Source organism: Neodiprion pinetum, chromosome 7 (assembly GCF_021155775.2).
Source record: "Neodiprion pinetum isolate iyNeoPine1 chromosome 7, iyNeoPine1.2, whole genome shotgun sequence".
Lineage (NCBI taxonomy): Eukaryota > Metazoa > Arthropoda > Insecta > Hymenoptera > Diprionidae > Neodiprion > Neodiprion pinetum.
The window spans coordinates 13,626,881-13,644,053 of NC_060238.1; the positions used below are offsets into that span (position 1 = coordinate 13,626,881).

Below are 17,173 nucleotides of genomic sequence, written 5' to 3' on the forward strand. Positions count from 1 at the left end.
TATTGGCAAGTGCCATTACACAAAGATTCGAGACCTTATACTGCCTTTTTATTTGCTTCTCACACATACCAATTTTGTCGAATCCCTTTTGGATTAAAAACAGCCGGAAGCGGTTTTATCCGTGCCCTGAGTTTTGCTTTGAAAAATGATTTCGACAAGTATGTGTCATGTTACATAGATGATATTCTGATTGGGACGAAAACCTTCGAAGAACATATCCGAGTAATGGAGGGGATATTTAAGCGTTTACTTGATTATAATTTTACACTTCGATTATCGAAGTGTTTATTTTCCAAGAGAGCGTCCCTTTTCTTGGATTTATGGTTTCTTCGAAAGGTATTGAGCCTGAACCTCAGAAATTAGAATCGATTTTGAAATTTGAAGAACCTAAAAATAAAAAGCAATTACAACAATTTTTAGGAGTGTGTAATTATTATAGGTAATTCAACGTAAAACACAGTAAATCAGTAGACCCTCTTAGAGAATTATTAACCAAAGACAAAGCGTGGGAATGGTCGCATAAACAATCAGATGCGTTCCAAAAAATGAAAAAAGATTTTAGCGAATGCATTACGCTCAAACATGTGATCCCATTAACACCATTTGAAGTTCAAACGGATGCGAGTGATCGAGGAATAGCTGAAATACTGTACCAGATAGATGAAAACGAACAACATAACATTATTGCTGTGGTCAGTCGATGTTTATCGCGGTGTGAAATTAACTATACAACCAATGAAAAAGAGCTTTTAGCCATAGTTAATGCGGTTGAAAAATTTAGGGTTTATCTTATTGGAGTAAATTTTGAGATCGTTACGGATCATAAGAGTTTGACATTTTTAAGATCGTCAACATTTCAAAATGCTCGTATTATACGATGGAACCTTCTCCTGTAGCAATACTCGTTTACAGTGTCTTACTGTCGTGGCAGCAACAATACGGTAGCAGATTTTTTTAGTAGAAACCCCGAGGGTAAATTCGTGGAACAAATGCAAGAAAAAATCGTTATCTCGTCAATGGACCAATATTTTTTGCCTATAAGAGATACAGAGGTGACATCATTGATTTCAATTGCCATGTTGAAATATGATGCGAATTTGAAACGGAGTTTCAAAACTTTGGGCGAATGGCAGCGTAAAGATCCATACATTGAGGGCAAAATTGATGCAATTGACGAGATAGGAGGGGAAGAATCAGGATTTATCATACACTCTGGCATTTTGTTCCACAGAAATAAGAACAGAGAAAATTGGAGAATAGTTATTCCTGAAAATATGCAACGACTTTTAATTGACGCTATTCATACGAAATTAGCGCATCCTGGCGTGTATAAAACGATTGGATATTTGAAGCAATTTTATTATTGGCGTGGAATGGCGTCACAGGTTAAAAAATTCATTATGTGCTGCGATTTGTGCCAGCGCGTCAAATATTTAACAATATCAATGGAAGGGGAATATAATTGGGTTGCAACAACAAAGCCAAACGAACTCGTTACGGTGGATTTCTATGGTCCTTTGCCAACAGGACGAGGAGGAGTGCAATATATTTTTGTTATGTTAGATGCATTTTCAAAATTAGTCAGTCTGTTTCCAATGAACAAAGCAACTACGCGCACGTGTTTGAGAAAAATAACGGAGTATTATATTCCAAAAATCGGAAAGCCTGAGCGAATATTATCCGATCACGGTAGTCAATTCACGTCTGTGGTGTGGAAAACGGAACTCCAAAAACTGGGAATTAAAACTCTTTTCAGCTCGATCAGGCATCCTCAGTCGAATCCAACTGAACGGGTTATGAGAGAGGTAGGCCGTTTGTTTAGAACTTTATGTGCTAAGAAACATACGAAATGGGCCGAAATGGTTCCACAAATTCAAGAATTTCTGAACGTTACTGTACACCAAAGTACCAGTATGACACCTCAAGAATTGCATTTTGGCAAGCCGATAAAAGATGAAATTCATAAAATCATTCAGTTTCCACAAAGTCACGATCCGTCTCATGAATATTTAATAACACTGGCGCGAGAAAATTTGAAGAAAAATCTTGAATATCGCAAAAAAGGGCAACATAACATAACGAAGGTTCAATTATCGGTGGGAAATTTGGTTTTACTGAGAGTCAGACACTTGTCGAATGCGTTTGATAAAGTAATAAAAAAGTTTTTCCATCTATTCGAGGGTCCGTACAAAATTGCACGTCGTATTGGCGAAAATGCTTTTGTACTCGTTGATCCAAATAATGAACAAAAAGAAATAGGTACCTATAATCGACTTAATCTCCGAAAATATTGCGTTGAAAATAAATACAAGTCAAGTTAATTTAAAAATAATTTAATTTAAAATATTGTAAATATCGTTGTAAAATATTGTAAATATCGTGCTAAAAATATTGTTGCTATGAATATGAGGACGGAAATCTATACGATAAAACAGATTCTGGAATGACAAGAGGAGATATGTCTCCTTGACCCTTTAAAACATAACGCGGTCATTGATGTTGTTTGACAAGATCGTTTTTGAATTAGAATGTGTATGAGTGGTGACCGTGTTCTGATTTGAGATGGAATATCTGCTTGTATATTTTTAATGTGTGGTATGCCGTACTGCGGAATGTGAGCGATTTGTATCAGAAGTCGAAAATATTTATTTGTACTTTTTTTTTTTTTTCTCGGGCTGTATGCTTTGCTAAGAAATGTTGTGAGTAATTGAATATTGTTGTACATGACGAAAGAAAGCGCTGCCATAAGTCGTGTGTCGTCGGACGACCGAGGATATCGTGTTCCTAGACCGAACTCCTCCACTGGGCTACATGACCTTGGACGAATCTCTTGTCCAGAATTGAAAGGCATCAATGATCTTTGAAGCACTGGAGCGGTTCGCGCTTTATGGTCAAGAATCATCGGTCCCTCGAGTCGTCCCAACATAAATTGTCATCGCACGACTACAAAGGGTTTCGAATCCATCTAAGGTCGTTATTCGACCAATGAATCTCCGATCGAGAATCAACATCGCTTTGAACGGACAGGTTAAGCCATTCATCCAGGTGTCATGCATCACACCTTATCCAAGATGCGTCGCATTACAGGAGGGGAATTGTAAGGTGATAAATCCAAATTTTGAATTCATCCGCGGTTAAAATCGAATTCTATAATCGAAGAATTAATCGATCCTCGATTTCTCATCTCCCCCCCCCCCCCCTCCGATCACACTACCGAGTTCGCTTTCGTGAGCTCGGTCTCTTGGCTCTGGGACGTCGAAGGGACCGGACATCCGCTCATCTCCCTATAGTCGACTCAACGGAAACTGGCCAGTAATTAAAACAAGATTTAACGTGGAGAAAATATTGAAATCATCAACTTCGGTTCCGGATTCCAGTCCCAGGGCAGGAGCCAACGTGGGAAAAAACGAGCATCATAGATAAGTCAAAATTTGAATTATTGTTTATTCAAAAATCTCACCGAACTTCGAGACAAATCAGAAAACGATGTATAAATTGGAATGAGTGTGTGTGTGTATCTGTATGTGACTGTGTGTGAAAATATGTGCCTCATATGTTAAATAAAAGTAAAAATAATATGAATTGATCTTACATCTTATTATCAACTGAGAATGAGTCACATTAAATTTATTTCAAAGGAATTCTGTTTGGATTCGGACAGAAGTGTGTTAGTTCCCTGTTTTAATGTCCTGTATTCTATCTCATCTGGTTGACGCGAAACTCTCGTCTGTTGCAATGATTGCATTCAGGTTTTCGGTTTGTAACGATTTTAGTTTCTTCTACAATCTACGCAATAAAATCAAAAAAAGACATAAACACATAAGATCAGACACCAAGAGAAATTGAATCTTTTGTATAATTTTTGGAACTTCGATTTTTTCTTTTATTTCTCCACTCTGTCTCAAATTCGTAATTCTAGAATTACAATATAAAAGGGACACTACTTGTCTCGAGTCTAATAAACTCAGCCTAATAGTTTAAAAAAAAAACCATAATAAATAACAAATAAAACACAGATACACAAATAATAAGATAAAACGATAGGTGAGGAGAAAATTGTCCGTAAAATAAAATTGAGACAAGAGAGGTTTTTTAGTCGGACATATAGATATGTACAGAAAACAGTGGCGATGTTGAAAATGAACAAAAATGATTGTGATAGAAGTCTTTGTATTCTCAATCATACATTCTGTTAAGATTCCTACCTCGCCAGGATTCACGCTTCAACTCACTATTGTCACACGTCTTATATTCTCAAACTGCGTAGATCTACTTCCTCCCTCTCTGTCTCTTCTCCTATTCTCACTACAAATCGTCACAGGTGCCATCTTAAAAACTGTCGGTGATGCGGGTGGTAACACCGTTGCACTTGGAGCAAATTCAGACTTCTTCCTTCTCCGTCGTGCCTATAGCGAAGTTAGGCCATGAACCGCTCCCGCACTTCTGTCTATTTTAATTCCTCATCTTGCAAACGTTAATAATAGAATACTGAAATAATTTTATTCAAACTTACATGATTGTCTTTGCATATAATTATATTCTAGAAAGAAAAAAAAAAACTGTACTTGTATAAGCTAAGCCAGTTGTGAGAACCGTATCATCATTTCTTTTCACATAATTTTTTTTCAATATCTTCATGCAGTTACCAAAAACTACTGCATCTGAACTACATGTTATACGAATGGACAGATATTGTCATCAACGTATTAATGCCTATAACATCTAATTCAAAATATAATCAATTATACGATTAACTCACTACATACATAATGCAATTCCATAATCAGTTACGCATCCACAATGTTCTGTCATATGTGTACCACGTTTATGAGATAGTGTTTTCAAAACTGTATTGACAATGTATTGGAAATGCAAACTAACCCGCTGAAACACGCATTAACGTCTAAGCGACAAATTTTCGCGACTCATTTCATTGTAAAATTTTGTGAGTGAGTCAGTATATTTCCTCAACTTTCCGCCTCCTTTTAAACATTTGATTCTGTACCCTCACCAAATGTTCTTCCTCAAGGAAGGACGTGTTGCGTCCTCCAGAGCTCAGATTCCTTTCGTACAATCCTATAGTCACTTCACACCCTGCATCGTCTCCTTTTTTTTTTGCCTAGCTGCCTTGAATTCCGCTCCCAGTTATCAGGTTGATCTCGACACTGCAACTAGCAAATCCTAACTAGCAAACTCCATTACATTGACTACTATTATATTTAATTGACTTGATCATTGATAATCAACGAACTATAACATTTGAATCTTCAACCGCTATTAGAACCGACCCTTTACTCCTTCTATCATTTCCCGCATTGAAAGTAGTGGCTCTCATATTCTTTGACCAAATGTTGCCTATATTTGCAAACTCTTTCACATTCCATATAGCACCATTATAGTTTTCATCCTGTTCTTCCATTTCCGATCAGCCTCACGCTACTCGTTATCAGCTTTACTTCGCTTTCGCTAATTTTATTCCGCACTGTTCTGGATTATCGGACCTCACCTACACTTATACTCCATCTCGCTAGTTACATTTATTCAAACTTCAATCAAATATACGTTCAATAGATCTCTCATCAAGATAACTTTTAAACATTTCCAACAACGTAACTTACATTCCATCGTTCAAATAAGAAACGATCGACTTCATTTTCAACATTCAAACAATCTTCTTCATTCAACTACATAATTGAATTTCTCACTATTTTGAAAGAGCATCTATTCGTTCAATCATAAACCTTCTTTGTATCAATCGTCACGCTTTCTTGCATTCCCCGACTCTAGAGGAGCAAGGGGATCGGACTCAAAGGTACATAGAGATAGAGATAGAGAGATAGAGAAATAGGATAATTTATCCAAAAATATTGAATTTTTCTCTAATCAATGCGTGATGTATCAGTAGCATAGCAAGGCCGGTTCTGGATACAAAGACCTTCTTTACCGACCAAGCCACCTTTTGCATCCCAGACGCAAACTCTTGATGGTTACCCCCACTCTAGTAAGACAAAACGTGCTCTGCCATACTAACCTGAGGTCAAAAACGTGCAACCTTACCAACAGTTGTATCGGTTGACGGTAAAAATCGCACTGCTTTACTAACAATTTTTTTAGGTCAAAGGTCAAAATCGTGCTATTATACCGACAATCTTACCGACCGAAGGTCAAAGTCTTCATGTAGTGCTCGTCTGCAAACGGTGGAGGGCGCAGCAGGGGCGAGAACTTTCTTACCATCCCGCGTTCTTTTCCCACGATAGGACTGCTGATGTGTAACATTAACCACTTCAAATTTCTTTCCCACGGTAGGACTGCTGATGTGTAACATCAACCACCCTACATCCTTTTTCCACGTTCTCAACCACGTGACATTCCAAAATTATTGGTTCTGACAATTGTTATTTACCAATGTTATTTAAGGGCGGCTAGGTGGTCTAGTGGAGTAAGGCTCCGGTAAAGCATCGCTAGATACCAGGTTCGATTCCTGGCTCCGTCGTTAATTTTTCGAATTTACCAGTAGTTCAAAAATTATATACGATTCACAAAATGAATATTGCCTCGTGATTAATATTAATGTTGATGATGCATATCCGCATTTCAATATTAGACGGTCATTGACTGTCTTACGAGCTTCGCACCAAGAAGCGTAAGATACCAAAATGTAAACACTTACAGACATTCTCACAAATTTGTGTCTCGAAGAGGAAGAACACTTTCTATATTCACACGTTATTTACCAATGTAGATGTCGATACGTTATCATCAACGTGACATTCTTTTTGGCTTGTAACTATAATGTGAACTCTAAGATGAATTTTCAACGGGTTCACCGAGGTCAGAGTACGAGGTCGACCGATTGCTGCGGTAGTATACATTCAGAGGCAAGGATCTGTGATGTTGGGTTACTATCGCTCCAAGAATGCAAAACACAGCTCGCGCATATACAAACATACGTACATCTGCCCTATAAAAAGGACGCTCATCACTGCAAACGATCATTCAGTATCAACTTGTCAAGTACACGTGAGGAAAAAGCTCAAAATAAAATCCACGGAGTGTTTGAGATTAATCTATATTACGGAATTGGCCAACAAAATCTTAGACAAATCATCATCAACAGCAGAGATTCAGAAATGAATGAAATTCGGAAGTCAAAATATTTGGCCTCTCAACAAAATTATGTGAAAGGCTTCATCGATTGGAGAAAAGATCAGAATTATCAGATTGGTTGGACTCTCGAAAGCGCTCGCGGAAAAATTCAAACGTCTTCAGAAAACGGGTGGAGGTAAGCGGAAAGTAAAGAGAAGCGATCGAGTTCACTGGGAAGATTTGGAATCAGCTTTTGAGGGGAGAACTGGATGCATAGTCAATTTAGAGCATAAGGATGTTGAGAGATTTCTAGAAGACGCAGAGGTACTAGCTGTGACAAGACTAAGAAACGCTTTGAAGAAAGACAGGAGCTTGAAAGCCAACGTTATCCTGGCTTGTAAATTTGACGTTGGAAAAGATGATCACACGGTGGAAGAGATCAAATTTTTTAATACGAGAAATGAAATCACCCTCCAGACAACGGATATTAACGAATGGTTCATCGAAAACGTGACAGAGCGTTTGTTAAAAAAGGTGGAAGATTTCCAGGAAGAGGATTCAGGCTGGTCGCTGACTGAAATAATCAATTTGACTGTGAATATCAACAAGTACGCGCCACTACGAGGCGGCGTGTTCACATACACCCCGTTACCTCAGCATATCAGTGATAAGCAGGCTGTCGTCAACAACCGCAACAGCGAGTCATATTGCTTTCTATGGTCGGTCACCGCAGCCCTCTTTCCAGCCATCAACAATCCCCGCGTCATAACTTCATATCAGATTTCAAAATTTGAGAAACTTAACAAACTTTCAATCAACGTTTTTTGTATAGATTGTACGTACAATCAAAAGCGCAGTGAAATTGTACACATTTATTTCAGCCGAAACAAGTCTGACAAACCTGTAATCCATCTTTTAGTAATATAGACTGAAAACGACGATGACGATGACGATGATGATGATGGTATGAAAAATATCAAAAAGAATGTAACACATCATTTTACATTGATTTAAAATTTGTCGAGATCAACAAGTTCCCAAATTTCCGAACGCTCACATCAGACGTAGTTGTGCGATGGGTGTCTATCACACTTTCAATCTGAAAAGTGTTTGTTCAAGCATAATGTAAATTACATGAATTTGAACAAAACCAAAGTTATCTCACCAGCAGAAGAGGAAAAAATTCTAAAATTTGTAAATTTCAAACGTAAAGAATACGTTTCGTTGTGCGTTCACGCAGATCTAGAATGTTACCGCAGCCTACTCTTATAAGTCTTGGGAAAAATAGAACAATTTATCAGAAGCATCTTCCGTATAGTATAGCTTACCATCTACATTGTGCGTTCAACAAATTAATTTCAAAATTCAAAATCAATCACGGAGAGACTTGCATTCAATGGTTTGTGAATGAGTTAGAGGAATTGGCACATTCGTCAGGAGCTTATTCAAAAACTAATGTATTGCACCAGTGTGTCACATTTGAGAAAAACGGTTCACACTCACGGACGTGAAACATCGTGATCACTGCCATTCCACAGGAAAGTAAAGTGGTGCTGCTCATCGAGGCTGCAATCTGAATTACCAAAATTCGCACACTATCGCAGTAATATTCCACAATCTGTCGGGTTACGATTCACATTTCCTGATCAAAGCACTGGCTACATCGTTCGAGGGCACAATTGAGCTTCTACCCGTAAACAAAAATAGGTACATTTCTTTCACAAAATATGTCTAGGGGACAGATATCGAGTTTAGATTCGTAGATTCGTCGATTCGTAGATCATCGAATTCGTTTAACACCAGTGTGTCACATTTGTGAAAAACGGTTTACACTCACGGACGCGAAACATCGTGATCACTGCCATTCCACAGGAAAGTAAAGTGGTGCTGCTCATCGAGGTTGCAATATGAATTACCAAAATTCTCACACCATCCCAGTAATATTCCACAATCTCGACGTTTTTCAAAACTTTCGACAGAGCTGTTGGACAACGTACAACCTGGACCCGTTACATTATTATACCGCGCCCGGTCTGTCGTTTGATGCGATGTTAAAGTGTACCGACATCGAGCTCGAGCTTCTCACCGACATAGATATGGTTATGTTTATCGAAAAAAGTATTCGTGGTGATGTGTCACAGTGCTCGAACAGATACGCAAAGGCTAACAACAGGTACATTGGGGAGGCATTCGATCTTGAGGTCGAAGAATCTTATCTCATGTACTTTGACATTGATAATTTGTACGGTGCTGCTATGAGCTTTGCTCTGCCATACAGTTCCTTCAAATGGTTCTCAGACTTCGGACAATGCGATGCGGAGTTTCGTTACATACTGGAGGTAGATTCAGAATATCCTGAGTAACTGCATGAAATTCATAAGGATTTACCGCTGTGTCCGGAGTACTACATACCTTCGATCCCGTATGGTGAGCAAGCGAAATTGACGCCCACGCTACTTTCCTAGAAAAACTACGTTGTTCACTGTGGCGTTCTGAAACAATGCCTACAATTAGGTCTAAGGTTGGCTAAAATTCACAGAGTTCTTGAATTCAGACAAACCACGTGGTTCAAAAAATACATAGATTTGAATACCGATTCGAGCAAAAATAGGTACTATAAATTCGAGAAAAATTTTCACAAACTGATAAACGACGCAGTTTTTGGCAAAACAATGGAAAATCTCAGGAAGCATGAAGATGTCAGGCTGATCACGAAATGGGATGGAAGATATGGTGCTAGAGCTACTATGGCCAAACCTAATTTTCACAGCTGCACCGTTTTCGACAAAGATACAATTATCGTCGGAATAAGTAAGATGGAAGTCAGGTTGAATAAACCATTGTATGCAGGCTCCTCCATCCTGGATCTGTCTGAAACATATATCTACGATTTTCATTATAATTATATTTTGCTCCGGAAGTTTGTCAAACTTAATTACGGTAAGCTTAGTAGGTTGTTTATCAAACCGCATCTCGGACATGAATGATCGGATTTGCTACAAATATGCCGTTCTACAGCACTTTTCTTCAGTCAACGCACAAATATGATCGCGTACAGATGTAAACGGAGTAGCAGGCGGCAACATCGTGGCAAGGGTCTGGTGAGTAAAATCATCAACCGCCTTCCAGTCAAATTGCATGTACCTGGTTATCAGTACTGTGGGCCGGGTACAGAATTAACGAAGAAATTCGCGCGGGGTGATCCGGGAATCAATCTTCTCGACGCTGTTTGCAAGGACCACGACATTGCTTACTCGCAGAATCGTGAAAATCTTGAAGTTAGTAAAGAGGCTGATAGGGTGTTGGCTGAGAAAGCTTGGAAACGGGTTTTCGCAAAGGACGCAAATTTGGGAGAGAAAGCAGCGGCTTGGGCAACAGCTGATACTGTAGAAGTAAGATCAAAACTTGGAGTGGGAATATAAAAATCAAAAAATGTGACCTTGAGAAAATTTATAATTGCTGCAGAATGTTCTATGGTTTCAAGCAATGATGCAAAATTCACTTTCGAATCTGCGCTGAAGGAAGCCGAAAACGCCACTAAAAAAGCGGGTGGTGAATGTCAAGTGCGAACATTTCGCGTCCTGCCAGTACCTTCAGAAGTCGGTGGTTTTTTACCGTTTCTGATTCCTATTTTCGCTGGACTTAGTGCTACAGGCGCGTTAGCCGGTGGTGCAGCAGGTATGGCAAAAGCTGTAAACGATGCAAATGATGCTAAACGAGAACTGGAACAGAGCAAACGACACAACAAAACTATGGAGGCTATCGCTTTGGGCGAAGGGCTTCATGTGAAACCGTGCAAAACAGGTCTTGGTCTCCATCTTCCAAAAAACTAGATGCGATGCCACCACGTCAAGCGTCGACTGATTGGGACCTGTTGAAACATGCAAAAATCGTTGAGGTTCCGCATTTCCGCGGTGTTTTCATGCGAAACGAGATGCCCAAAAACGGTTCACGAGAGAACGAGTCAGCTATAATTAACCTTAACGACAAAGACGGTCGGGGAAAAACACTGGGTTGCTTACAAGAAACGCGACAATAATATCGATTACTTCAATAGTTTCGGCAACCTTCAACCACCTTCAGACCTCTAAAAATACCTCGGCGTTGGTAGTGTTAAATACAATGATGAAAGGTACCAGGATTATGATACGTTTGAATGCGGACACTTGTGTCTGGAATTTCTGAGTGATGAGCTATATAAACATGGTGCGTAATTCATCAAAGTCAGTATATCACTCGCAATCGTGGATGATTCGTCAACGTTAACGATTTCGGGAACCTCTTCGATTCTCGAGGCACAATATTTCCCACCGATCGAACCTGTTTGTGACGAAAGTTGGCTTGGCTTAGTAGAATTGTTAACCTTTCATTTGGTTCCCAAAGTTGATGTTGGTCGCAATTAAATTTACGTAGCTGATGAAGTGATTACCGTACCTACCGGCAGCTACGAGATTGAGGACATAGAAAAGTATCTTCGAAACGTGCTACGAAATACAGATATTAGGCTCAGCAACAAACCCAAAAATAATACATCACGCAGCGAAATCACATGCAACCACACGGTCAACTTTGAGCCAAATGATTCCATTGCTCAACTTTTGGGATTCACACTACGTGTGTCGGAGGTTGATGAAACTTACGAATCAGACGTGCCTGTAACTATACTCAAGGTCAACGCGTTGCGAGTTAAATGCAGCATTACAACGGGCACTCACGTCAATGGACTTGAAGTACACACTATTCACGAGTTTTTTCCGACTGTCGCACCACGATATAAGATCGTGGAAGTACCGTCGCACGTCATTTACCTTCCGATCACCGTGAGGACCATAGATCATGTTCAGCTCCGGTAAGTAGATCAAGACGGAGACCTGGTTGATTTTTGTGGAGAAGTTATTACTGCAAGACTACATATGAAATCGCAATGAACGATGGGAATTATATATAACAGACTGTCAAAGAGTAGGTATATCAGTTGGTCGACATGCCCCGATCAAGTCAGTCATCGATCGATTTTCGAACCGTTAACACCTCAAAACCTGGAGTTTCTTATAGCTCTGGGTCCGAAACTGACACCTTTCGGAAGAGAAATTTTCGACAACTCACAATCCGATTCAGCTATTTCATCATCTGCCACGCTTCAGAGAGGAAAAAATCTGAAACATTAAATCACCGGACGTCTTTGACGAATCCGTTGCGCATTACGAGATTCACGCTCACAAACCTTACCCCTCGTCAACTTCCAACAACAGCGATGAAATTCGGATCACCGTTCAGCATCAGGATTCATGAATATTACCCAGCAAAAGTTCGGTACATATCCATGGACGAATCCTCAAACCCGATGGTACAGCTACTGTGAACACACAGCTCGTAACTAACGCGATTTGTCATATGTTCGAAGAAATTTGTTACTAAATTATTGCAGTTAAGATTGATAAAAGTAAGTACGTTGGCTTGACAAGTCTCATGAAGGGTTACGCTTCCCTGCACCCTGGTCAGACTTGGCTGATGGAGAACGCTGGATGGCTTCATGTAAAAGAGAAGAAAAAATTAACCGATGCCGAGGGTAATTTTGACGTCCTGATACCTCTCAGCATGATATTGGGTCTCGCCGAAGACTACCGCAAGATCGTTGTTAACGCTAAACATGAGTTGATTTCGACGAGATCAAAAACTGACGTCAACGCAATCATGCAGACTCAGGAGGAGGAATTCAAAATCACGATCAATGGATTGGAATAATTATTACCGTATTTGAAACTTGCGGATCCGAAAAAAGTTGACCTATTAAATTTTATTCAGAAAGATTCGCCTATTTCGATGAGCTTCCGCAGTTGGGAATTGTGTGAATATCCCTGACTTCTCACAATATCGAAACGCGTTTGGACTGTGAAAACTTCCACGCAGCTTCAGAAATCTCGGTACGTCATTTTGGGTTCCTAAACAAGTAGAAAGAACAAGTAAATTCGAAAAATTAACGACGGAGCCCGGAATCGAACCTGGTATCTAGCGATACGAGTTTTTTCGAATTTACCAGTTTTTCAAAATCATACGTTCCAACAATGAAAAATGCCTCGTGATCAATATTAATATTGATGATGCATATCCGCATTTCAATATTAGACGGTCATTGACTGTCTTACGAGCTTCGCATCAGAAGCGTAAGATTCCAAAATGTAAACACACTTACAGACATTCTTACAAGTTGTGCTCGAAGAGGAAGAACACTTTATATATTCACACATACTATCACAGCACAAGAAAACAAATTTGAACTTACTGGTGATGAGAGGAATTAACGACATCAGAGTCAGGGCGGCTAGGTGGTCTAGTGGAGTAAGGCTCCGGTAAAGCATCGCTAGATACCAGGTTCGATTCCTGGCTCCGTCGTTAATTTTTCGAATTTACCAGTTTTTCAAAATCATACGTTTCTAGAAAGAACAAGACCGGCAAGAACGCAAGTCATTTCGATCATTGCAATATCACGGACGTCAAGCTGTTTTAAAACTCTTAATCTTATCCGTACGATAACCTGAACCTCAACATGAATGACAATCAGTACGCGCTGCTGTATGAGATGTACACTAACTTCCGAGCTACCTACTAAGACAAGAACCCTCAGCCGTTGTTGACAAAGAGTGAATTCGTTAGAGACGTCCCCTTATTCGTTATCTACTGTTTAAAAAAAAACGAATCTTTGAAGTACGGACCTGTCGACATCCGTCTTGAATTTGAAGCTGAAGCCAACTCTTCCGCTAAAACATTGGCATACTGCTTAATTGTTCACGATCATATTGTCGAATACAACCCACTCAGTGGTGGGGTGAAAAAGTTGGTATAAAAGCTGATCCGTTTTCACCATCTCGCACAATTTAAAGATGGAGCTGATCGTTGACATACAAGGCTTTCGTAGACCTTTCATCAATACCTCTACATTGAAATAATTGGCTACAATTTCAATCTACCCGGAAGCATCTCCATCAATGTATGTCTTCAAGCCACCTTACGAATGGGATTGTCTGGACGTCATCTACAAAAGCCAAAATTCTTAGTTGGAACAAGATTCTTACGATTCACCTTGGAGCTGTGAAATCATACCGTTTGAGGAAGTTGAGTGGACCATTCAAGACAGGCTGTGCAAAGCTGGAACTGTGTACGTAAAAGGAGAAGAAAAACGAGATTGGTTGCTTAAAATTGTCCCCAAAGTTCAAATCATCGATTTGCTGGACTTTGGCTGTCCGTCTCTTCAAACTTTGCAAAAAACTTCAGCTGTGCCTCTAAGATGTGACGTGCATACAATACCCAACGCAATCTGTGCAGCACAAAACGTTTTGTTACTTCAAAATTGGCTACAAAATTATCATACTGTTTGGATGGCGACCGTGTACGATTTGTGTTACCGCGCAGAAGCATCCACAAGAACGGTCCCGCATTCCTGGCGAATATATCATCCTGCTTACGATACTGTTGAATAAAATTATTGTAGTGTCGTTGTGAAGTAATTGTCAACTGTAATATAAAAATTGTACTCAATAAAACTGTTTTCAAAAGAATATTCACGAAGTAATTCGACACCTTTACCTGAGCTCTTAAGGGAGTATTTTTTTCCAATGCAAAGCTAATGTAAGATTCAGTCTTGCTCACCATCCTTGACCAAGCTGTACCTCAACCGAGTTATGTTTTGCATCCTTGGAGCGATAGTAACCCAACACCGCAGATCCTTGGCTCTGAATATATACCACCGGAGCTATCGGTCGACCTTGCACTCTGGCCTTGACTAAACGCATTCAAAATTCATCGTAGAGTTCACTTGACAGTAACAAGCCAAAAAGAATTTCACGTGGATGATAACGTATCGACATCCACATTGGTAAAAACAATTCGCAGAACCAATAATTCTGGAATGTCACGTGGTTGGAAACGTGGGAAAGGAATGCGAGGTGATTGATGTTACACATCAGCGATATCCGAATGGATAAAAGACTATTCTTAGAACTATTAATTTTAGAATGTCGCGTGGTTGATAACGTGAGAAAAGAATGTGAGGTGGTTGATGTTACACATCAGCAGTTTTACCGCGGGAACAGAATTCAAAGTGGTTGACGTTACACATCAACAGTCCTACCGTGGGAAAAGAATGCGGGACGGTCAAAAAGTTCACGCCCCCTGCTGCGCCCTCTACTGTTGGCAGGTGAGCACTAGATAGAGACTTTGACCTTCGGTCGGTAAGGTTGTCGGCAAAGCAGCAAGATATTGACCTTTGACCGATAAGAATTGTTGGTGAAGCAGTGCGATTTTTACCGTCGACCGGTACAACTGTCGGTAAGGTTGCACGTGTTTCACCTCAGGTCGCTACAGCAGAGCACGGTTTATCTTACGAGAGTGGGGGTAACCTTTAAGGGTTTCCGTCTGGGATGCGATAGGCGGCTTGGTCGGTAAAGAAAATGTTTAGACTCAGAACCCGCCTTGGTATACTACTTGTATCACGTGTCGCCTCACGACATCCGCATCTTTTTGCTGCTTGCCTACTCTTTCATATTCCTTATATTGATCTCACAGTCTTTCTCTTGTCTTTCTACCGTCATCTAGCCTTACACCACTTGCTATCGCCTCAGTCGGCTAATTCTATTCACTACTATTGCAGATCTTTACAGCTTTCCTGTATCCGCACTTCTATTTGCAAACTTACTTCAATCCCAACGTCCTAAAACAACTCTAATTCTATTACTCAATAGAATAACGTCCAAACAATTTTCAACCAACTGCACCCTAATTCAAATAACCAACGTCAAGTTTCTCTCTAAATATTCATTCCATTGTATATTTCTCATCTCCTTTACGTAAGTCAATTACACCTCTTTTCAGTTTCAATAAAGCATTTATACAAGTAAAAATATACCTTTTAGACCTTGTTATCATTCCTTTCATCAATTCCGGATTGAGGACAGTGACGAAATCGGACTGGAATCTATTTGAACAACATATTGGGTCGATATAGACGTAGTTTGACAACCGGCCCTTTATCCCATATCCAATGTTTCAAACAAACAAATAATACAGAAAAATTAGAGGACTAAGAAAAGAAAATTTAATCAAAATCAGCACTGCTAACACAATTACTGCAGAACAGGAGTCAATATTCACTGCAAATCGGTCGCGCGCAGGATGAACATGGTTCTACTGTTTTTTTCATCATCTTCACGAGGAGGAAACGCACATCTTGGTCTTGTTTGTAAGTTTTCTCTGTAATGTAATTGATCAAACATACTCTCTGCTTTAGACATCATTTAATCAAAATTGTTGATTTTTTGTTTCCTGAAGAACCAACCTTTGAGACCATGACAGCTGGTGTACTTATTTTTTTTTACGCACTTAATACAAAAAACGCCAAAAAAATCCAATCACCGTACAGGGCACACTGTTGTCCTCAGGAGCATCGGTCCTCGTAGTTCGACAATCAAAACTAAATGGACGCTTCTAGAATAATGTTGACTGCTCAAAGAAGTGGATAGTATTTCTAAATAACCACAGACGTTGTCACAAGGAGCATTTTAGGAATTCTCATCCGTTTTAATTAAGTATAAGCAAGACTGGGGCATTCAATACCCCACAATGCCAGCCAAGGGTTAAACTGTAATTAACTGCTGCTATTTCACCCACAATAGTCTTGGATCAAAAATCATTTCATCGCAAAACATTTAAAATATATTCTCTCGTCTTTGAAAACATCCTGCAAAACTCACTTGCATATAGGTGCACACATATGCTAATGTGAAAAAAATTAAAGATATTCATATGGTTGACTCTCAAATTATGACCTTCAAATAAACTACTGACTCGTAATCTCACTGTCATAATTGCGTGATCATAAATTGTGAACGAATTACGCTAAAATATAGTGTTTGCGTGTAATTATTCAATTCTTTCTGTTTTCAGTACCTCGAACAAATTCAAAACGACGGATGGTATTGAGAAGAGATCCTGTAATGGACAAAGGTCACAGAGGTGAGTATTTATTACGTATTTAATTTGTATAATCACTTCGAGATTTCCCAGTGGATGGAAATTCCACAGACTCTAGGTA

At 39.5% G+C, this 17,173-nt stretch overlaps 1 protein-coding gene across 1 annotated transcript in view; it reads left to right on the forward strand.

The window, feature by feature from the left end:
- The window catches only part of Fife (regulating synaptic membrane exocytosis protein fife), a 2,091,151-nt gene that overhangs the window by 1,404,040 nt on the left and 669,938 nt on the right, over positions 1 to 17,173 (forward strand). Inside the window, exon 11 of the mRNA XM_069137999.1 lies at positions 17,026 to 17,094. Within this exon, the coding sequence (XP_068994100.1) occupies positions 17,026 to 17,094 (69 nt within the window). The remainder of the gene's footprint in view (positions 1 to 17,025; positions 17,095 to 17,173) is intronic.